We start from the raw sequence: 23,456 nt of genomic DNA, 5'->3' as shown, positions 1-23,456 counted from the left end.
ACAATACCCCATAATGACAAAGCAAAAACAGGTTTGTAGAAATTTTTGCTAATACATTTTTTGTATTAGTATTCAGACCCTTTACTCAGTACTTTGTTTTTAAATATATGTTTTTTAAATTGTTAGTTTTACCCCCTTTAACTACCAATTAGATACCTCGTGGTATCTAATTGGTAGTTAAAGTCTTGTCTCATCACTGCAACTCCGGTACGGACTCGGGAGAGGCCGAGAGCCGTGCGTGCTCCGAAACACAACCCAACCAAGCCGCACTGCTTCTTGACACAATGCCCACTTAACCCGTAAGCTGCACCAATGTGTCAGAGGAAACACCATGCATGTGGCAACTGTCAGCGTGCATGGCCAAACCCTCCCCTAACCCAGACGACACTGGGCCAATTGTGCGCCCACCCCATGGGACTCCCGGTTGCGGCCAGCTGCAACAGAGCCTGGACTCGAACCCAGAATCTCTAGTGGCACAGCTAGCACTACGATGCAGTGCCTTAGAGCACTTTGCCACTCGGGAGGCCATTACTTTGTTGAAGCACCTTTGGCAGTGATTATGGCCTCGTGTTTTCTTGGGTATGATGCTACAAGCTTGGCACACCTGTATTTGGGGAGTTTCTCCCATTCTTCTCTGCAGATTCTCAAGCTCTGTCAGGTTGGATGGGGAGCGTTGCTGCATAGCAATTTTCAAATCTTTTCAGAGCTGTTCGATCGGGGGTTCAAGTTGGGGCTCTGGCTGGGCCACTCAAGGACATTCAGAGACTTGTCCAAAAGCCACTCCTGCGTTGTCTTGGCTGTGTGCTTAGGGTCATTGTCCTTATGGAAGATGAACCGTTGTCCCCGTCTGAGGTCCTGAGCGCTCTGGAGCAGGTTTTCATCAAGGATCTCTCTGTACTTTGCTCCATTCATCTTTGCCTCGATCCTGACTAGTCTCCCAGTCGCTGCAGCTCAAAAACATCCCGCAGCATGATGCTGCCACCACCATACTTCACCGTAGGGATGGTGCCAGGTTTCCTCCAGACTTGACGCTTGGCATTGGCATTCAGGCCCGAGAATCCTGTTTTTCATGGTCTGAGAGTCTTTAAGTGCATTTTTGCAAACTCCAAACGGGCTGTCGTGTGCCTTTTACTGAGGAGTGGCTTCCATCTGGCCACTCTACCATAAAGGCCTGAGTGCTGCAGAGATGGTTGTCCTTCTGTAAGATCTCCACAGAGGAACTCTAGAGCTCTGTCAGAGTGACCATCGGGTTCTTGGTCACCTCCCTGACCAAGGCCTTTCTCCCCCGATTGCTCAGTTTGGCCGGGCGGCCAGCTTTAGGAAGAGTCTTGGTGCTTCCAGACTTCTTCGATTTAAGAATGATGGAGGCCACTGTGTTCTTGGAGACATTCAATGCTAAAGAAATGTTTTGGTACCCTTCCCTAGATCTGTGCCTCGACACAATCCTGTCTCTGAGCTCTACGGACAATTCCTTCATCCTCATGGCTTGGTTTTTGCTCTGACGTGCACTGTCAACTGTGAGACCTTATATAGACAGGTGTGTGCCTTTCCAAATCATGCCCAATCAATTGAATTTACAACAGATGTACTCCAATCAAGTTGTAGAAACATCTCAAGGATGATCAGTAGAAACAGGATGCACCTGAGCTCAATTTCGAGTCTCATAGCAAAGGGTCTGAATACTTATGTAAATAAGGTATTTATTAGCAAAAATGTATAAAAACCTGTTTTTGCTTTTTCATTATGGGGTATTGTGTTTAGATTGCTGAGGATTTTTTTTTATTTAATCCATTTTAGAATAAGACCGTAACGTAACAAGATGTGGAAAAAGTCAAGGGGTCTGAATACTTTCCGAAGGCACTGTATACCAGCTGAAAATAAACTGCTATTATTGAATGTCGAATATATTAGTACTCTCTCCCTCTCTCCCTTCACAGACCAGAGCCAGATAGTGCCCTGTACCAGTAAAGCAGACACCCAGTGCCAGTGTCAAGCGGGCACTTTCTGTGTGCCAGAGCAGGCCTGTGAGGTCTGCAAGAGATGTGTCAGGTGAGTGCCAGCTTAAACATTTACACCTAGGCCTCTAAATAAAAACAAATCAAAGTTAGGCACATAACATTTAGGACCACAAGAAATTGTACAAAACTGATTGAGATACAGGTTATATTGGGCCTATAAGAATTCCAGCTACTTTTGAAGCACGTTTTGCCCTAGAAGCGAATATGTAATGAATACGTCTGTAAACACATGTTTATTATAAAACTGTTGATACAAATACCTGTCATTGAAATTACAAAGTCATTTGTGGAATATTGTGAAAAAAGCACTATTTCCTATTGAGAATGTACTCTGTTTCTTTAAGATCGTCAAGCTAGTGAGTGAAGACATGCAAGAGATCTGTCAGAAGCTTTTTACTTTCCTTTCTTTCTGTGCCCCATAATGTTTGGATATACTGGTAAATTACCAGATTGTTAGCTACCTAGCTAATGAGGTATCATGACTGAACAAGGTGTAAACAAATGGTTAATGTTCCGCGAGTAGTTTTAGAACGGCTCATAACAAGGTTTATGAATGTAATAACGTCCGCCAAAGCGTGATGGAAGGAAAAAAAACGTAGCGCTGGTAATATGGGTAGAACTTTTGAATGGTTTGGGCTAGAAACAAGACGTTTCTCAGGCTGGGCAGCGAACCGTATTTTACTATATACTGAGTGTACAAAACATTAGGAACACTTTCCTACTATTGCGTTGCACCCCCTTTTGCCCTCAGAACAGCCTCATTCATCGGGGCATGGACTCTAATAGCTGTCGAAAGCGTTCCAAAGGGATGCTGGCTCCAATGCTTCCCACAGTTGTATCAAATTGGCTGGATGTCCTTTGGGTGGTGGATCATTCTTGATACACACAGGTAACTGTTGAGCGTGAAAAACCCAGCAGCGTTGCCGTTCTTGAGACACTCAAACTGGTGCACCTGGCACTTACTACCATACCCCGTTCAAAGACTTTTGTCTTGCCCATTCAACTTCTGAATGGCACACATACACAATCCATGTCTCAATTGTCTCGGCTTAAAAATCCTTCTTTAACCTGTCTTCTCCCCTTCATCTGCACTAATTGAAGTGGATTTAACAGGTGACATCAGTAAGGGATCATAGCTTTCACCCGGATTCACCTGGTCAGTCTATGTCACAGAAAGAGCAGTGTTTAGTACACTCAGTGTATACCGGTATTGCCCTTACGAAAAAAGATTGCTGTTAGAGTGCTGTATAACTGCAGTATGCTGTAAATACTGCGTCCAAAATAAGACGTTTCTTGCAGTGTAACTGCAGATACAGTGCAGTATCACTTCAGTTTAGAGGTCGACCGATTATGATTTTTCAACGCCGATACCGATTATTGGAGGGGCCCCAGACCCGCTACCGATTAATCGGCCAATTTTTGTATATATATATATATATATATATATATATATAACGTTAGCTTTTTTACATGGCACATATTGCACTTTTAATTTCTTCTCCAACACTGTGTTTTTGTATATATATATATATATATATTTTTGAATATGTATATATATATATATATATATATACAAAAACACAGTGTTGGAGAAGAAATTAAAAGTGCAATATGTGCCATGTAAAAAAGCTAACGTTTAAGTTCCTTGCTCAGAACATGAGAACATATGAAAGCTGGTGGTTCCTTTTAACATGAGTCTTCAATATTCCCAGTTAAGAAGTTTTAGGTTGTAGTTATTATAGGAATTATAGGACTATTTCTTTCTATACCATTTGTATTTCATATACCTTTGACTATTGGATGTTCTTATAGGCACTATAGTATTGCCAGCCTAATCTCGGGAGTTTATAGGCTTGAAGTCATAAACAGCGCTGTGCTTCAAGCATTGCTAAGAGCTGCTGACAAACGCAGGAAAGTGCTGTTTGAATGAATGCTTATGAGTCTGCTGCTGCCTACCACCGCTCAGTCAGACTGCTCTATCAAATATCAAATCATAGACTTAATTATAATATAATAAACACACGGAAATACGAGCCTTAGGTCATTAATATGGTCAAATCCGGAAAATCATTTTAAAAACAAAACATTTATTCTTTCAGTGAAATATGGAACCGTTCTGTATTTTATCGAACGGGTGGCAACCCTAAGTCTAAATATTGCTGTTACATTGCACAACACCTTCAATGTTATGTAAAATTCTGGCAAATTAATTACGGTCTTTGTTAGGAAGAAATGTTCTTCACACAGTTTGCAACGAGCCAGGCGGCCAAAACTGTTGCATATACCCTGACTCTGCTTGCAATGAACGCAAGAGAAGTGACACAATTTCCCTAGTTAATATTGCCTGCTAAAATGAATTTCTTTTAACTAAATATGCAGGTTTAAAATAATATACTTGTGTGTATTGATTTTAAGAAAGGCATTGATGTTTATGGTTAGGTACATTGGCGCAACGATTGTGCTTTTTTCACGCTTAAATCATCACCCGTTTGGCGAAGTTGAAGTAGGCTGTGATTCGATGATAAATTAACAGGCACCAGATTGATTATATGCAACACAGGACAAGCTAGTTAAACTAGTAATATCATCAACCATGTGTAGTTAAACTAGTGATTATGTGAAGATTGATTGATTGTTTTTTATAAGGTAAGTTTAATGCTAGCTAGCGACTTACATTGGCTCCTTGCAGCCACAAGGTCCTTTTGATGCTGCACTCGCGTAACAGGTGGTCAGCCTGCAACGCAGTATCCTTGTGGATTGCAATGTAATCGGCCATAATCGGTGTCCAATAATGCTAATTACCGATTGTTATGAAAACTTGGAATCGGCCTTGCCGATTAATCGGTCGACCTCTACTTCAATTATTCTGCAATTACTGAGTTCACAATACCACAGTCGACTGCAATTACTGCACATTTACTGCAGTTTCAAAACTGCTGTCTTTTTTTGTAAGGGTGATGTATGTATTTTTTTACTTTACATAACGGTATTTAAATGTCTGGTTTGTTTAATGTTATATAAATGTAATAACTGAGTGATGAAACTCGAAATAGTAATAGACTGCTAACAGTTGAGAACTGCTAATTATTTTACAAGTGCTTCGGGATTAGCGCATGTATTTTTCTTTCTATGAATATTGCCTGTGAGGCAGCGCTGGCTCCAGAAGCACCCTAGAAATCAGTCCCTTGTGGCTAAAGTAAGAACTGCGATCGAATCCATTGAAAATACATGGTTATAGATGAGAATAATAAATAATAAAAAGGAAAAGTGACTTTTCACCAAATAGAGGCATACAAAGACAAAACAAATGTGTTACAGTGTGGGAATTATAACAAATGAATTAAGGAAATCCAGAAATGCAGAAAGTTATTTGGGGTTGAAGTTCAATTGAACAGTATAACACAGAGAGAGAAAGCCCTATTAAAACCACTTACAATGTATTTGTTGTCCACCCTAGGATCATGCACTACTCGTTAAGTATATTTAGAACTTGTATTATTCAAAAACTGTCAAATACCATCATCCCGTAAAAAATGAGAAGAATATTGTGATATGATATTTTGGCCATATCGCCCAGACATATTTTCTCTGTAGTAATGGTGCAATCATGACGGTCACGAATCTGCTCTCGCTTTTTTCTCTAGGGCACTCGGAAATAGCGGTACAGCGAAGCGTAATCATTACAACAATTATTATGTGGTAGATTTCTTTCTAGAAAAATATTTAGGAGCATATACGACCAAAATTGTCACAATTTAGAGCCCTGTTTACACCTCCAGACCCCAGTCCAGAGATCACACTATTAGGCATACTTAACAGTAGCCTGGTCCCAGATCTGTTTGTGCTGTATAGCCAACTTCTATGGTCATTGGCATGGCCATAGGAGTTGGCAAGACCACTCAAACAGATCTGAGATTAGCACTATGTCATATTTTAACCAATGCTCTATACTGAACTAACACTAGCCCCTTCAAAGAATAAAATACTAATTCCTCTATCTCTTTTCTTGTCTTTCCAGGTGTAAAGCGGGGGAGGAGGAGGTGAAGAAATGCACCCCCATCTCCAACACTGTGTGTAGGAAACGGGACGTCTCTACTACCCTCCACCCGATTGCCCTCCCCACCCCCGCCCCCATCTCTGCAGAGACCATAGGTAGGTCTACATAAGCAGTGGTTGAAAAAGGACTCAAACCTCATACTTCAGTTTGAAGTAAAGATACCTTAATAGAAAATTAAATACTAAAGTATTTGGTTTTAAATATACTTACATATCAAAAGTAAAAGTATTAATAATAGCAAATTCCTTATGTTATGCAAACCAGACGGCACAATTTGTATTTTATTTCTTATTTACGGATAGCCAGGGGCACACTCCAACACTAAGAAATTAATTTACAAATGAAGCATTTGTGTTTAGTGAGTCCGCCAGATCAGAGGCAGTAGGGATGACCAGGTATGTTCTCTTGATAAGTGGATGAATTGGACCGTACTTTTGGGTGTCATGGAAAATGTGTGCAGTAAAAAGTACATTATTTTCTTTAGGAAAATCTGCTTTATGGTCAAATGAGAGCACGCAATTCACGTCTTCCTCTCCACCTTCGCGTTATGTTACAGAGCCTAAAGTGATGTAAAAGTTGTCAAAAATATAAATAGTAAAGTAAGGTACAGAAACCCCAAAAAACGACTTAAGTAGTACTTTAAAGTATTTTTACATAAGTATTTACACCACTGTACATAAGTCTTTATCTCTCTGTTTTATAGGCTCTGAATCATTTTTATTGAGGGCCAATCAAATGAAGAGAATGAACAGCATATAGTTGATGTCATATGCTCGTCAGTGGAGCGCAAATTCCTACTTTAGTAAAGTGTCTGAGACATGATTCTAAATCAGTGGTATTCAAACTCGGGGTTGTGACCACTAGTGGAGTCCTGGGGGAACTGCAGTGGGGTCGCCCCAAATATATTTGTATTATTTTATGTACACCAAATTAAGAGTACAGATTATTGTATGGGACAATATGCAAACGTTTTTGAGAAAGATCATTTGAAAAATCCAATTATATTGAGTCAATGTATTTATTGGTTTCTTTTCATTTTCATAAGAGATAAAAATTCAATGAATTGAAAGTTATTTGTTGATTTAAAAATCTAAATATACAGATTTTAAAGTTGTGTCATTAGATTTGATGTGGGGTCACAAGAAATTGTTTTGGGAAAAAATGGGGTCCCCAGAATTCTGGCGGAAAGAATGGTGTCCCTGCTGAAAATGTTTGAATACCAATGTTCTAAATGGTTGTTTCTTCATTTCCCCTTCCCAAAAGTTACGCCATTGGTCATTCTGCTCTTGCTCTTCCTCGTCATCGTGATTGGTGTGTGGCTTTGGATCAAGAGGCCATGTACATTTCGGCCAGGTGAGTAACCAAAATAAATGTATCTTGCCACTCCTGTGTATTGAAAAACATATTGGCTCAAAACATTGTAGATTGGTTCTCTAATAGTTCTCTTTGTGTTTTAGTTTGTCTCTCAGGTTCAGACAGTCGCTGTGACTCCAGTGACATTGTGAAGATTGCCATTGTAAGTTTTCCCATCTCTATCCCTTTAGTTATGCTATTGGGGTTATGTTATATATCGTCAGTATAGATCAATATATGTCTGTTGGATTGACATGAATCTCTGGTGGTGAAATGTTTTAATTCGTCTTCTTAGAATGTCTCAGAGTGTACTTTGATCTGCTAAGTGAACTTCCAAGTGAACTTCCATGCTAAGTGAACTGCTAAGTGAACTTCCATGCTTCATACTCGCTCTCCATGCCGTCTCTCTCTCTCTCTCTCTCTCTTTATCTTTATTTATCTCTCTCTCCCTCTCTTTATTTATCTCTCCCTCAGGGTGAGAGTGGACCCACAGCAGAGGAGAGACAGAACAGCCAGAATGCTGGCCTGGAGGGGGAGGAGGTCCGTCCCGAGTCACGTCCCCTGCTGCAGGAGACCCAGGGTGGCCTGATCAAGGCCTCCCCTCCCCTGGGATTGGGGGAGGACGAGGACCGGGGCCTGGGCGACAGCCTGCCCAACACCACCAGCTCCTCCCAGACCAGCCTGTCGGCCCTGCCCACCGCCGGGGCAGCCTCGTCGGGCAGCTCCCCCCGACACAGCCCCTCCGCCCAGAGACTGCAACCCACAGCCAGGGTGAGTGAGGCAGGGGTGATGGTTGGGGGCTGTGGGGTAGGAGAGCTTGAGGGATATGGGGGCAGAGGAGGTTAGACGAGGACCAGAGCCAGAGAGGGGGGAAGGTAGGGGATACAGTGATAGCAGGAGGGGGGGGACAGAGGGACAGGGACCCTGGGGCTAGGTTTGGCCTAGGACACAAAACCACACAAACCCTACGTGCACCAGATCATGTGAGCACAACTTCAGTTCTAGAGGGCAGAGACTGGAGTTGTGCATTTCTGCAACAGACACATGTCCTAAAAAGTGCAATAACATTATCAAAGTTTTCAGTATTTTAACCAAGGCAGACTTTCATAATACTAATACTGTTTTACATATTTATAAACGGATAACAGATTTGTCCCTGGTGGCCCCTGGTGGTCTGTAGAAGGGTTGTGGTTAACTCTTGTTTTTCCTTCTGTCGTGTTTCAGGATGATCCTCTGCAGAAGAGACTGGTGTCCCTGATAGGTAAGAGACCCCACACAGAGCTGGAGGGTGGGCCGGGTCCTAGTAGGGAGGGGTTCCACACACGCACCATAAACAACACATTCATCCTGTCCTGACTGGGGTCTGTTTAGAAGAGAGAATTTTTACTGAACTGTCAGATAGAAATCTATTGGGTAGAACAAATACTGTGTGATTGTCAGGTAAATAGGGTGTACTAGTTACATTTCTATATGCAAGGTTCGGAGCGTTTCACCTCACTGAATACACCCCCATATAGATGGAATACCGTTGAGTTAAAGTCAGGCCTCAGAAAATCAAAACAATCATGAATTTGATCCATTATTTAATTATGGATTTTATATGGGGTCCTTTCATCCTACGATTTAAATTTGATGAATAGAGACTCCTATAAGGTATTTAACTAGTATAGTGTGTGCTACTGAACTATATTAGTATGTAGTCAATGTAGCTTGGCTTTGTTTGTTTCTCTCCCTGAAGTAAATTCTGTGTGTCTAGCGCTTATTTACTAACGGCTCCACGTTTAAACCTCGTTACCTTGTATTCAGTGGTTGATTGCTTTATGAGTTAACTCTCCGGCACTATAAGGTTAGCAACAATTTACAATTTGGACCCTAACAAGGAGCTCTATTGTAAGGCTGAGAAAATGGACAAAATGTGATAGGGGAAGCACACTGCCTGAACAGACCCCTACAGATACATTTTTTTAAATTGTTTTATTTCGTTTTTTATTTAACCTTTATTTAACTAGGCAAGTTTGTAAATAAGAATTAGTTCTTAACTATGACAGCCTACACCGGCCAAACCCGGACAACGCTGGGCCAATTGTGCGCCGCCCTATGGGACTCCCAATCACAGCTGGTTATGATACAGCCTGGATTTGAACAAGTGTGTCTGTAGTGACGCCTCTAGCGCTAAGATGCGGTGTCTTAGACCACTGTGCCACTCAGGACCCCAATACACAAATGTACAGATAAAAAGACAATAGACAACTTAACATTCCACAAACATAGACCCAAAACTAGACATGACATTGGCTGGGACCAAACTTCAACATAAAGACAAACATAAAGACAAAACCACCAATTTAGACGTACATACATTTCAACAAACATGAATGACCGCCACAGATTCTGAAATAGATAGTAGTTGATGCGGAGCACCATTAAATCAGTGCAGGACTGTACATGTTTATCTATAGAAAGCTCTCTTATTGTTTTTGCTGCTTACCTTTTTAAAAATGTATTATTTAAAGTGCAATAATCATTAAAAGGAAATATCATGATAAAGAGTTATGTTTTCTAAGATAATGGGTGGGAGTTTTTTTCCTGATCATGTGACTGGTTCAGGAAAAAAGTTTGTTTGAACCTTAGTTAGTGTCTATAACTAGAGCCCATATTTTCTTGGTGGTCAGGAGGAGAAACTCCCCTATTTTTGATATCAGCAACAATGAACCAAGGTACCATTTCTCCTTTCTCTCCCCAGGGGATGAGACGTCCCTGAAGAAGAGCTTTGACCTCTTCGATGAGTGCCTGGACGTGCGGATCCACAACAAGTTTTTTCGCTACATCGGCGTCCATGACAACCACATCAAGATGGCGGAGAGTGCCCCCCCTGGCGACAAGGTGTATGACCTGCTGAAAAACTGGATGCAGAAGGAGGGCCTGAAGGCGGACATCAACGCCCTGCTCCAGGCCCTTCTCAGTCTGGACCAGAGGCGCTCCGCTGAGAGCATTGCCTTCGCTGCCATCCAGAAGGGCTACTACAAACACGCAGACACGCCCTGACACCCCCAGCCCACTGGGGGGCGCTGCCTCAGAGACATGTGTGGATTGAGGTTAAATAAAAAACATTGATGAAAGACAACGTCAACTCTTATCGGCCTAATTGGCCTGATGTGTTCTGCCTATATGCCTGTGCTTCTAAAACAACACCAATGGAGGAGTTGGAGAGAAACAATGTTGTCTTTCGAATATCTGCCAATATGGTCTGGTGTATTTGGCCTAAAGGCCAGTGCTTTCTAAAACAAAACATAAAAAAACAAAATGGAGGATTTGAAGATGGACCTTGTTTTCTTTTGAAGATAGCATTATCGGCCTGGTGTGTCCGGTCTTCATGGTGTTCTAAAACAAAACAAAAACATAAAATGGTGGAAGAGTTGGATGTTGTTGATGGATGTTGATGTTGTTTTCCAGTGGGTGGGTCTGGAGCTCAGCTTTGACCTCCATGATTTTCGCCCCACCCCATCTCTCTGAGCGACTGACATGGCTTATAGGCCAATATAGGCCAATACCGAACCCTGGGACAGGGACATACACTGGTTTGTAGGAGTGGCATTAGCTTGCGCGTTCCTATGCCCAGGCGTTGCTGACACCTGCCTGATATTACAATGCCTGGATAGGTATTTTAAGTATCAGCTAATCACAACATATGTTATACCAATCTGTCAGTCGATGACACAGTTGATGGCGTGGCACGCAACCATTGGCTGATGCATGTAACGTCTGAGCAAGGGAACGCAACCACTATGTCACTGATACTGCGTCTACTTGATGCACTGGCATCTGGCACGTGTAGGGTTTAGAGCTACAGGTAACAAATGCCCATATTAGGCAGAAGGTTATATGTTTAAAGTACAGGTAGAGATAGCCCATTTAAGCATAATGCTGTTAAAAATTACAGTAAAATATGGACCATATTGTACTATGTTAGTTTAAAATGCAGGTTGGTATGAGTCATGACCATATTAGAAGTATTTTAGCCACATTTAGATATGGTCCATTTTAATATTTGTGTGTAAATATGTGTTATACGGTAGTCCGTTACTGTTACTGTTTTGTTGTTTGAAGTTTCAGAATTCGTTTATGATTTAAAGCGTGCCATAGGCTCATTTAAAGTGTATAAGTGCAGGTAAGGGCGAGGATGTTTTAAAAAAAAAAATGCATAAGTGACTAAACTGAATGTTTTATAGACTGCGTTGTTAGTTATTTTGTTTTTCAGTGTTGATGCGTTCTCACACAACACTTGTTAGAAGGAGTTTCTGTAACTATTTCTTTTGTTAGTCAATGTTTCTCAAACATTTCCCACAAACACTCAGAGCCCTCAAGGTTTCATAGCTGTTTTATTTATTGACATATTTATTTTAAACGGATGATAATTACGTTTCATTATTTATTCAATTACCAACACAGCAACCCTGGAAAACTGAATAGGGCTGTAATGTGTTGCTACGTTATAATGACTACATTTATCTAGAGGGCAACATGACTGAGATCAAGTAGACAGACAGGAGTGGCTGACCTGCATTTGGGGTTAATCCTGTCCTGCTCGATGACGCCGCACTGATCAAACACTATGTTCAGTCAGTGCACATACTGTCAAAGATGTTCATAGTTACAGTATACATGTCATTTCTCCACATAGAGTTTCTTATTCAATCAAGGTGGTCATCATAAGGTCACTTTTGTGTTGGGGTTCTTGTAATTATGCTTAACTCAACATTTGTGAACTATTGAAAACCATTTTTCTCTCTGCCTGATTCACACTGTACTTTTCACATTGTCCAGTATAGCTCTGCTCGGTTTGGCTCAGTAGTGTGAAAAGGGTAGTAATGTATTGCTAAAAAGTTGGACTCCTTTATACATGTCAACAAAGACATGAATATACAGGTACGCAAATCACGTTGTTTCTCATTGTCTGGCTCTGTCAAGAAGATGAAGGAAAGCTTTTCTGGATATTTAAGTCCAAGTTCTTTTTAATTTTTTGAAAAGTCCAAGTTTATTTCCTGTAGCGTCCTTTGTACATACATTACCAAGAGTGGTTTTATGTGCTTCACATTATATATATATATCTCTCTCTCTCTATATATATATATATATATATATATATATAGAGAGAGAGAGAGAGAGAGAGTTTTATTAACAAAAAAGAAAAGCCTTAAAGCTGAAGGAACCGAATGAAGTGTGAAGTAAAATACGTAGAATAGACTAAGCGAGGCCTTAAGTGGTTAATTGTTAGACCTAAGTACTAGTATATGGTTACTAAGTATGAGCACATTAAACTTGGTTTAGCCCCTTTTTCCCTCTAGTCTAGTGGCTACACTTATGTAAAAGAAGAATTCTATTTTATAGCTGACAGATTTGAAGCTACAGTGCTGGCACTGCCATCTATTGACGGACAATGAAAAAACAGCCTGCATCAATTTCTATGGACCTTTTTTTTCTAACTCTACATAATGCTTTTCTACAAACTTTTTTTAACACACCTCTTCCATTATAATATTACCTTTGAGACTGCTTTTGGCTCATTTTTATGAACTTTTAGGAGTTAGGATTATACATTGGCGTTCAAATCATGTTTGTGCTGTGGCGGTCTCACCTCACGTCTGTTTATTTAGTTGCATAGCTCCAAAACTTGTTTCTTATTTAAGTCATTAACTCCCTTAGACAATTGTTTGCTAGTGGCTGGATTTCAGATAAGAATGTGTCAAAGCCATTGTGTTTGTTCAATGTCAATTTGAAATAAACATTTTGTACAAATATCCCATCTTTGCCTTTTGTACTGAATCTTGTATTAAAGGGATAGTTTACCCAAATTATAAAATGACACATTGGTTTCCTTACCCTATAAGGTATAACAGCAATTCATGCTTTGGTTTAGTTTCCCTGGCAATATTTCCGCATGCTAACATTTTAGCATTTGTGGCACAAATCCCATTCAAGTCATGGGACTGATATTAGCATTTTTTGTTTTTGCATCATGTCCAAATAATCTAAAAGTATCTAAAATGTATTGTGAAGCTCCATAAAGTCACTTATACAGGAGATAATTTGAATACGATGTGCAGAAAATGTTAATATAACTTCAATGGGATTTGTGCCACAATTGCTAAAACATTAGCATGTGGAGACAGTGCCAGGGAAGCTAAACCAAGGCATGGATTGCTGTCATACCTTGTCCATAGACTGCTTACAGGGTAAGGAAACCAATATGTCATTTTGTAATTTGCATATTTTGTATTTCAAAACTGAATAACTTGAATAATTAATTCCAAATGATTTTAATACTGCACTCAGTGGTTTTGTATATTATACAACAATGTGTGAAAGAATGGCATATTATTAAGTATTTAAGAATGTTGTTATACACAGAGAATTGATTAACTATTTGTTTCTTAATTTCAATAAACTAGCTTGCTATTGTGTACTAGCTGGCTGCACAAGCAACAATGGTTAACATAATGTCCTGGACCAGAGCTAGTGTCCCGAAGAGTGCATTGAGATGGTGGGCAGATAAGATTGTCCCTTGACTAATATTTCTGTGTGTGTGTGTGCAACCCCTCCCCCCCTAAAAGCAAATACCTTACTGTTGTACTTGAAGACATGGTCAGTCAATCCGGAAAATGTCAAGAACTTTGAAACTTTCTTCAAGTGCAGTCGCAAAAACCAGCCCAAATAAATGCTTCACAGAGTTCAAGTAACATACAATTTCAATAAACTAGCTTGCTATTGTGTACTAGCTGGCTGCACAAGCAACACTGGTTAACATAATGTCCTGGACCAGAGCTAGTGTCCCGAAGAGTGCATTGAGATGGTGGGCAGATAAGAGTAACATACAATTTCAACTGTTTTTTTAATTTAACTAGGCAAGTCAGTTAAGAACAAATTCTTACTTACAATGATGGCCTACCCAGGACAGCTGCACGCCATCTTATGGGACTCCCAATCACAGCCAGATGTGATACAGCCTGGATTTGACCCAGGGACTGTAGTGGCACCTCTTGCACTGAGAAGCTGTGCCTTAGACCTCTGCACCACTCAGGAGCCTGTTCAGCAGAGACTGCGTGAATCAGGCATTCATGGTTGAATTTCTGCAAAGAAACCACTACTAAAGGACACCAATAAGAAGAAGAGACTTGCTTGGGCCAAGAAACATGAGCAATGGACATTAGACCAGTAGAAATCTGTCCTTTGGTCTGATGAGTCCAAATTGGAGATTTTTGGGTCCAACCACCGTGTCTTTGTGAGACGCAGAGTAGGTGAGCGGATGATCTCTGCATGTGTCGTTCCCACCGTGAAGCATTAAGGAGGAGGTGTGATGGTGTGGGGGTGTCTTTGTGAGACGCTGAGTACTCGTCCGGTGTTTATATAGGGCCACTCAGTGTTAATTTAACACTTTTGTTAGTGTTCATATTGAATCACTTGGAGTGTTATTAAAATATAACACTTCAGATGTTGTTCAAATGACCCATGGGAGTGTTTTTTCAACACCCTCAGTATTAAGCATCAACACCTTTCAGTGTTCAGGATCAACTTTAAAGAATGCATCCTGTAGCTGAATTGATACCAGGAAGTGCTCAATATTCACACTAGAAAATAACATATTTTTTGTCTGGTTCTCTCCCACTCATAAATCAAGCCTGCAAGTTGTAAGTGACTTAAACAGGAGCAATAAAGGATTCCTTACAAGAGTAGTAACTCTGCTTTTCTTCATTTATTTAGGCCAAAGTGAAAACAGTATATCACAGGCACATTAAAATGAAAACGGTGCATCACAGGCGCATCAGAATGAAAACAGTGCATCACATATAGTACATGTATCGAGGCGTTCATCACAGTGAAAACAATGCATCACAGCCGCGTTAAAATGAAAACAGTGCATCACATATAGTACATGTATCGAGGCGCTCATCACAGTGAAAACAATGCATCATAGCCGCGTTAAAATGAAAACAGTGCATCACAGGCGCCTCAGTACATGTACTATATGTGAACAAGAGTTGCTATTTAACACAAGTGGAAGTTCTCCTAAGACTAGGTATGCAATTTTCTTGACAAAGTTGCCAATAATCTGACTACTGCTCTATCATGTCAAACAAAGGAACAACATAAAGGCTCTCATCAGCACCATAAGCACTTTGAAGGACAAAAGGCTTATAACATTTCAGATCATCAACTTTGATAACACCTTTGACATCAACACCATCAAACACAGTGAATGCATGGTAATGTTCACTGAAATTATCCGTATGCAACTTGTCCAGCAATAGGTATACAATATTGTCAACCACAAAGATCTCATGCTCCATCTTACTGCAAACTAGCAGTCCCTCTCTGTACTCCGTGCCATCCATCTTAACCCAGCTGGTAGAGTAAATGGCTTTCTGCATAGTGAACTGAAGTGATGCTGACAACTCATCATCACCAGTAAAATCACTCAGGGAAAATGCTTTCATTGGTCCATATTCAGTATGTCGCAATGGTGATATCTCCCAGTGATGGTCTATAGCAAAGTGATGTTTTTTGGCAAGGGACTAATGTTCTTGAAGTTTGAGGGTGTTCTTAAAGACTGTGCTTTGCCTCAAACCTCATGATCCACATATTTAATGAAGGACTGATTTCTCTTATGCATGCTGGGTAATGTATCATAAAGTGATGTTTGGGTAACACGGTTTTATGTAAGTACAACTGTTTAAAAAGTGGGTGATGTTCAATTATCAAATTATTTAGATTCACAGTCATGCCCTGGCTAAGAAAAGAGGAAAAAAACAATGATTATTTGCAGTAGGATGAGCAGCAAATTCCAGTTCTCATTTCCTGGTGGAACAACATCACCCAAAATCAAGGGAACATTTCTCACAAGATAGAGTTTGAATAGAATTAAGTGCAAGGCTATTTCCACTGTTCTCTAGGTTGACTTTAGTTGGACGGTTTTTGCGCTCCAAGTACCCATAGTCAAACGAGTAGATTCTAGAGAGAAGCGCACGTTTCAAAATAACATTTTCAGAGACATATTCAAACAATTTTAACTAAAACTGAGCCACCCCTTCGAGAATGTATGTAAACAGAAAAATTCATTATGTAAACAGAAACATTATTACAAACATGGAAGTGCTGCAAACAGTTTAGTTTAGAATTCTTTACACCATACACAGATGGGAGCTGTGGGTCTGATTGCAACTTGTAATGGCTGTCTTCGTGAAAAAAGGACCAAGGCGCAGCGGGTTGCGTGCTCAACATTATAATTTATTAAACGTGAACACCAAAAAACAACGACAGGAAACAGTTTTGCAGGCTACACCAACGCAATGCAAAAACAACTACCGACAATTAACAAACAAAACACATCCCTATATATAGGACTCTCAATCAAAGGCAACTACAAACACCTGCCTTCAATTGAGAGTCCAACACCCAATTACCTAACATAGAAAATACTAAACTAGAAAGAACGTAGAATTACAAAAACATAGAACATAACCCAAAACCCGGAAAAAATAAATCAAACACCCTTCTAAACAAACCACCACCCCGAACCACATAAAACAAATACCCTCTGCCACGTCCTGACCAAACTACAATCACAAATAACCCCTATACTGGTCAGGACGTGACACAACTGATTAAAATGCATTTGAAACTGATCTTTACCACGCAAGACAATCTTAGGGTCATCCTCACTGTAAACCGTCTGAGCATTAGACTTTTCAATCAAACAGAACAGTTCATCAAACGCACACAGACCGACCACTAGTTGCCTGGCAGGGAACAAGCCTTTTGTCCACCACGATGTAGTAGTTGTCAATCTTGCTCCGTCTTCTTCCGACGGCAAGGAGGTATGGCTGTCGACCATGGCTCCCATCAAGATGGTCTACAATGCTGCAGCATGACTGCAATACAAAGATTTTTTTTTAAGTCACTCCACATGTTAAGACAAAGAGACAACCCCAAAAATAAATTACACACCAATTACTGTATCATCTTACCTTATGAAAGTGCACTAGTCTGCCCACAGCATCACTGGCACTGATCTTGGTCCTCTTCCCTCCTGCTGGTGGTGGGAGGAGATGAAGCAGCAGCAGGGAGGACATATCCTTGTTCCAGTCTGAGAGCAAGAAAAGGCAAAACACCCCAAATCACAAAACAATATCACTGAGCTTGAAACATCGCGCTACCCATGAGAGAATCCACTTACTGGTTTCCCTGTCATTCTCTGGCAGTTTTTCTGCAGACTTCAGGAGGCGACGCAAATCGGTGGTCGTAGTCAGGGATTTTGTCAGTTTGATGACTTTGGGCTTCAATACAGTGTTCCACTTTTCAAGGAGCTTAGAGGATGTTTCATCGTTGAACATCAGCAAAAAGTCCTGATTCACCTAAAACAAAGTGGATCAACTCAACTTCATGACCAACACAAAATCATGTTCTCAATCAGACAAGTAGCCTGTAGTTCTGATTCCAAGACATACTACATCACTCACCAATCCTTTGATGTCCAGAAACCTGGGAAAGACTGTGAGGACATCTGTGCTTCTGTCTGGACTATTTTCTAGCTCCTGGCGATACTGGAACACCTCCATCTTCTGATAGATTTGTTTTTCATCAGCCAAGGGTACAAGAAATGATATGGCCTCCTTGCAAGAATCACCAACAAGCTGGTGGTCCAGGTCAGTCTTCCTCCTATGGGCTGGGCCTCCCGACTGGGGTGAAATACTCTTCTTGATGGGTCGACATGAGGTCTTCCTTGTTACCGTCTTCAGGCGATAATTCAGATATCCTTTGCACGTGTCAGGAGCCTTAGAAGTGTTCCTTATTGTTTAGACCTGATTCTATGACTGTGTGATGCCCCTTTCATTCCACAGAACATGTGTCAATATATTAAAGCAAGCATGCTCTACCAGCACTTACATAGCCTTTGGCAAAAGGCTCAACGAAGGTAAGAGGGTCACAATTCCAAGAGCATAACGTTCTCTCTGTTGACGAGTGGGAAGCCTCCTGCTCAAAAACAGTAAATCATACACACGCCTAATATGTTTTACCAAAGTTTTGTTGACGAAGGTACTGTATCTTTCTACAGTCTCATAATGATGCCAAATAACATTAATGTATAGTTTGATTGTTTTGATCCATTTTTTTGTGGCCAGATTGGCTAATGAGAAGTTTACCCATGCATCTCTTTCCTGGCTCTGTGATCCAATGTTTTGGTTGTCTGGTACTCTTCTAATACGTCTTGCCCACCAGGTCTACTAGTCAGGGCATTTCGGACCATCTCTTAAGACAAGAGAAAAGTTCAGCAATTTAGGGTTGGTTCATGCTGTCGAAATGTCCATGAAGAGCAAACACAGAAATGGGATTATCAACATCCAATATCAGTTATCATCATACCTCTTTTGCTGCTGCAGAGTCGATGGCCTCATATCCTAATGTTGTGTTGGCCTTTCTAGACGGTCTTTCTGGAGATCTCAGGTCTAAATCACTTGACGAGAGGGATAATGTGTCTGTGCAAGAACTAGGTGTCGAACAGCCTGCAGGAGAAAAGACTGAGCACAAACAATGGATCAAAGCAATCAATCTATACATTCGTGTTATTTGATGTCATTATTTTCATTATGAAATTTGAAAAAAAGGGGCGGATCCTGAAGAGGTTTTTAAGCAATGTGATAACCCATGTGTTTGATAACCACGACCTCCCTGGCAATGCAGGTCGTGATCAGGATGCTGGTTGCTATGGCAGTCACCTGGAGGAATGCCACCAGCTTGCAGAGAAAATCCCCTGTAATCCAGAGAGGGAAATGAATTAGAGGGGCTACATACCTGTGGTAGTTAACCAGAATAGGAAGTGTGCTATGATGACCTCTCTATTTATGGTTTAAGTGATTTTTCTGTGTGAGCAAATTGGATAACCTTTTTAATAGCCAGTATGGTCTGATTAGGGGTCGCCATGGATTGAGAAGGTGAGACTCAGTCAGAGGAATCTATTCATCCATAATCATTAATTGATCCTTTAACACCCTGACTGCAATATGCCAGAGCACAGCCTCTAGGTCCATCTGTGAAGAGTCAAATATATTTTAGAACATAAAGAGGGTCGATGGTAAAGAACATCATCAGTGAGTAGCCTAGTCTCATGTTGAGTATGACACGTTATGAACAGCAGATCAACACTTTTTTGGACCAAGAACATGGAGAGTGAGTGACGCACAATCTCTGTTTGTCGACAGCGTTACCACTAGATCCAACTTCGGTACAATTTGTCCTATGTAATGTTGACCAACTTGATTGAGAGTCATAGGAAGACCTCGGACCTCAATCTGAGACGGGAGAATTTTCCTGTGTGGAACGTTCAAAACACCTAACTTTGGCACAAAATACCCTTTTTCAAATGTTGGAGAGGTGAAAATGTCTTGGAAATGACTAACATTATGTATCAAAATGAATCCTTCTCTCTAAAATCACAAATGTCATATAATTTGGTAAAAGTGGGTGGAGTTGTATGTGCTAAATTGATATTTTACAGCCTCGTACTAAAATACCAATTGATGCACTGTGAATTAGGGGTAATTCACAATGAATATTGCAACGATTCTGCAGGAGAGTGTGAGATGCCTGGGCGATATTCGAACACAGGTCGCCATGACCCAAAGGCAGATACGTAACAAATGCTTCAAGAAAGATGTCCCCCTTGGGGAAGTGGTCATCAGTCTTATCAAAGGCAGTTTGATAACGATGACTGAACTTCTTTCAAGCCCCTTCACGCGTTCACCCATATGAGGTCATCCCAATGCTGACACAATTGCAGCAATTTGGCGGCAGTGTGAGATACCTGTGGCTAATGGTCTTATCAACGCCTAGATCTCATCAACATACTGACGCTCATAACAAACTATACTCATTGTCTTCATCACCGTCGTAGTTATCACCATCATCGTCACCATTATCATCATCACTTTCTCAATTTATTAACTCACCCAGGTCACTTCCAGACATGAGCCTATGTACTGTAACTGCCAGCCTATGTAACTTGTCCAAGAAAATGAGGTGCGCAGGTTTTTCTTTTTGCAGATTCTCAAGTTACAAAATGTTTAACCGGTTAGGTACAGCAGCAAAATAATCCTGCAGCAACAGGAAATGTGAATTATTATGTGGATTATAATTAATGGACATTTTTGTAGGGGTTGATATTTTTCGTAAGGGAAAATCAAGTCTGAAATTTCAAAGTGGAAACTTCAGAAGCCTTTTAAACCCCAGTACGACCAAGGAGCTGATCGTGGACTGCAGGAGAAAGAGGGGAGAGCACGCCCCCATCAACATCGACGGGGCTGTGGTGGAGCGGGTTGAGAGCTTCAATCACCTCTTTATCAGGCGGTGTCAGAGGAAGTCCTGAAAATTTGGCAAAGACTCAAGCCATAGACTGTTCACTCTGCTACCCTCTGGCAAATGGTACCGGTGCATCGGCTCTCGGACCATCTGACTCCGACACAACTTCTATCCACAAGCCATAAGACTTCTAAGTAGCCATAAGACTGCAACATTTTTTATTAAATGGATACCAGGACTATGTGCACTGGCCCTTTCTTGCACTGACTCTATGCACACTCACAAGACTATACAGTATATACACACTATATACACACTAAACTGACACTCACTCACACAAACACATACACATGCAAACCGACACAACACAAACACATAAACAAGCACACACAGATACACACACACGTACACACACTTTAACACTCATCATATGCTGCTGCTACTCTGTTCTTTATTTTACTCTTATTATCTATCCTGATGTCTATGTAGCACATGGGGATGTTTGAAACTTAAGTGTCTCCACTTGCGCCAGCGAATAGCTAGCTTTTCGCGTGATGCTGAAGGAGGGCGGTCACGTGCTAGGAAGGCAGAGGTCCCGAGTTCGTGCCAGGTATAGGCCGAATTGGGAGTAGTACTCGCTATGCAAGCAGCTTGACATCCTTTACGCCTAGTTATTTTACCCTGCCTTCATGTACATATCTACCTGAAAAACCTTGTATCCCTGCACATTGATCAGGTACTGGTACTCCCTGTATAGCTCCATTCTTGTGTATTTTATTTGGCGCATGTGACAAATAAAATTTGATTTGATTTAGTTTGTATATCCGCTCTTAGAAAAAAGGGTTCCAAAAGGGTTCTTTGTGGAGGGAAGAACCCTTTTTGGAATACAACGATTATTTGTGAGGCAAAGAGTTCTACCTAGAAACTTTTCCATCCTAAGAACTGTTTTTATTTGATAATTATTTGGAAGGCAAGAAGGATTATTTGGAAGGCGAGAAGGGTTCTACATAGAACATCAGGAGTTTGAGTAATCTCATCATTTTAAAAAGATACGTGTGAGAATGTTTTAAACTGTACCTATGTACAAAGCAAAAACAGGTTTTTAGATCAAAATATATATATTTTAAAAAATTCCTTATTTACAGAAGTTAATATGTGAAAAAAGTCAAAGGGTCTGAATACTTTCCAGAACTGTATCTTGGCATTGCCTTAATCATGTTACATATACAGTACAAACATAGTGAACATCTTTGCACAAGGAGTATCTTATGTGATTTTATTGAGCAGAGTAAGAGAAAAAAAGGGAGTATGAACCAGCAGCATATTGTATATGGCACACAGCAAATTGGCCAGTTTTACTTAGTGTTGATTTTTCAGTGTAACATATAATGTTGATTCAGGAGTTAAATTAAGTGGTGTACACTCAGTGGTGTAAAATAACCCTAGTGTTGTTGTGTTGTTGTTAATAACCAGAGTTGAGTGTGATTGTGTCATTTTTACTCTTTGACTAGTAAAACGCTCAAAACCAGGTACATCATTAGCATATTTCCCAGCATGCTCTATTGCAGGTTGAGTTTCAGAATTGTTTCAATATCTGTATTTTTTGCATGTAATCATTGGTTGACTAATCTTACGCTACACAAAGATGAATAACATACATTTTTCTAAACAAATCCAACCTGTTAGTAGTGAGACGTATTGCTCCCATTACTGAAATAGTTGTTCCAGTTGATTTAGGTTGTTCCATTAGGGGACAAACAGAAGAGCTCTATCTGGTTATACTTAGCATCTTTTTTCTGAGGGTATAGTCTTATGACTGTCCATAGAGTCAGTGCAAGATAGATGCCTGCTCCTGCTCCCTCTGTTAAAACTGTATCATGATAATGTAGCCTACTATACTCTCTTTGCTACGAAAATTGGTTGCGTTTTGTGAAACGTTTAATTAAGTTAAGTTGCCATATAAGGATAGCTCATGTGTCTTCATCAATCTCAGTGGTCTTTGTTTATGCAGAGAGGGAGCCCCTGGTGGTCACAACTGGACAATGCACAAGTAAATAAACAAGCTGTGCGGATTGTTTACATATCTTGTTGGCTAATAAAACTTATCTATGCCAATGCTAGGGGCGGCAGGTAACCTAGTGGTTAGAGAGGTTGCTAGATCGAATCCCCGAGCTGACAAGGTAAACATTTGTCGTTCTTCCCCTGAACAAGGCAGTTAACCCACTGTTCCAAGGCCGTCATTGTAAATAAGAATTTGTTCTTAACTGACTTGCCTAGTTAAATAAAGGTTAAATAAAAAAATATTAAATATTAAATGCACAATCGAAATATTATTTGCGAAATTATAAACAAAAAGAAAGTCATTTTGGGGGAAAATGTTAATGGAGATGCCGGGGATTGAACCCGGGGCCTCATACATGCAAAGCATGCGCTCTACCACTGAGCTACATCCCCTTCCTCGTGGAAGCGCAGAGAAAATAAGGCAATACAAATATAGGCCAAAATACAAATATACACAAAAAAACTATGAAAACATCCGATAATCATTCAAACTGTATCGCTTTGCAGTTGCAATCCCCCCCACCCCTCCCAGATATAGTTAGTTGCCTACGGACGAAAACGGCCATTTTCCACAACCTTCTCCACAAGATGGCAGTAAGGCCGTTTTCTTCATACTA

The 23,456-nt window shown here is 40.6% G+C and overlaps 1 protein-coding gene and 1 non-coding gene across 2 annotated transcripts in view; one reads left to right on the top strand and one right to left on the bottom strand.

The window, feature by feature from the left end:
* LOC115203974 (tumor necrosis factor receptor superfamily member 10A) overlaps positions 1-13,231 on the top strand; it is a 36,276-nt gene extending 23,045 nt beyond the window's left edge. Inside the window, exons 4-10 of the mRNA XM_029769115.1 lie at positions 1,938-2,049; positions 6,037-6,170; positions 7,339-7,428; positions 7,533-7,591; positions 7,903-8,199; positions 8,653-8,689; positions 10,172-13,231. Of these exons, the coding sequence (XP_029624975.1) occupies positions 1,938-2,049; positions 6,037-6,170; positions 7,339-7,428; positions 7,533-7,591; positions 7,903-8,199; positions 8,653-8,689; positions 10,172-10,473 (1,031 nt within the window). The 3' untranslated portion in view covers positions 10,474-13,231. The remainder of the gene's footprint in view (positions 1-1,937; positions 2,050-6,036; positions 6,171-7,338; positions 7,429-7,532; positions 7,592-7,902; positions 8,200-8,652; positions 8,690-10,171) is intronic.
* A 9,929-nt stretch (positions 13,232-23,160) lies between these two features.
* trnaa-ugc (transfer RNA alanine (anticodon UGC)) lies at positions 23,161-23,232 on the bottom strand. The gene has a single exon. It is a non-coding gene; the product is annotated as a tRNA-Ala (tRNA).
* Positions 23,233-23,456: the final 224 nt, after the last annotated feature.

This window comes from Salmo trutta, chromosome 12 (genome assembly GCF_901001165.1).
Source record: "Salmo trutta chromosome 12, fSalTru1.1, whole genome shotgun sequence".
NCBI classification, from domain to species: Eukaryota; Metazoa; Chordata; class Actinopteri; order Salmoniformes; family Salmonidae; genus Salmo; species Salmo trutta.
This window is presented reverse-complemented; position numbering and strand designations above follow the sequence as displayed.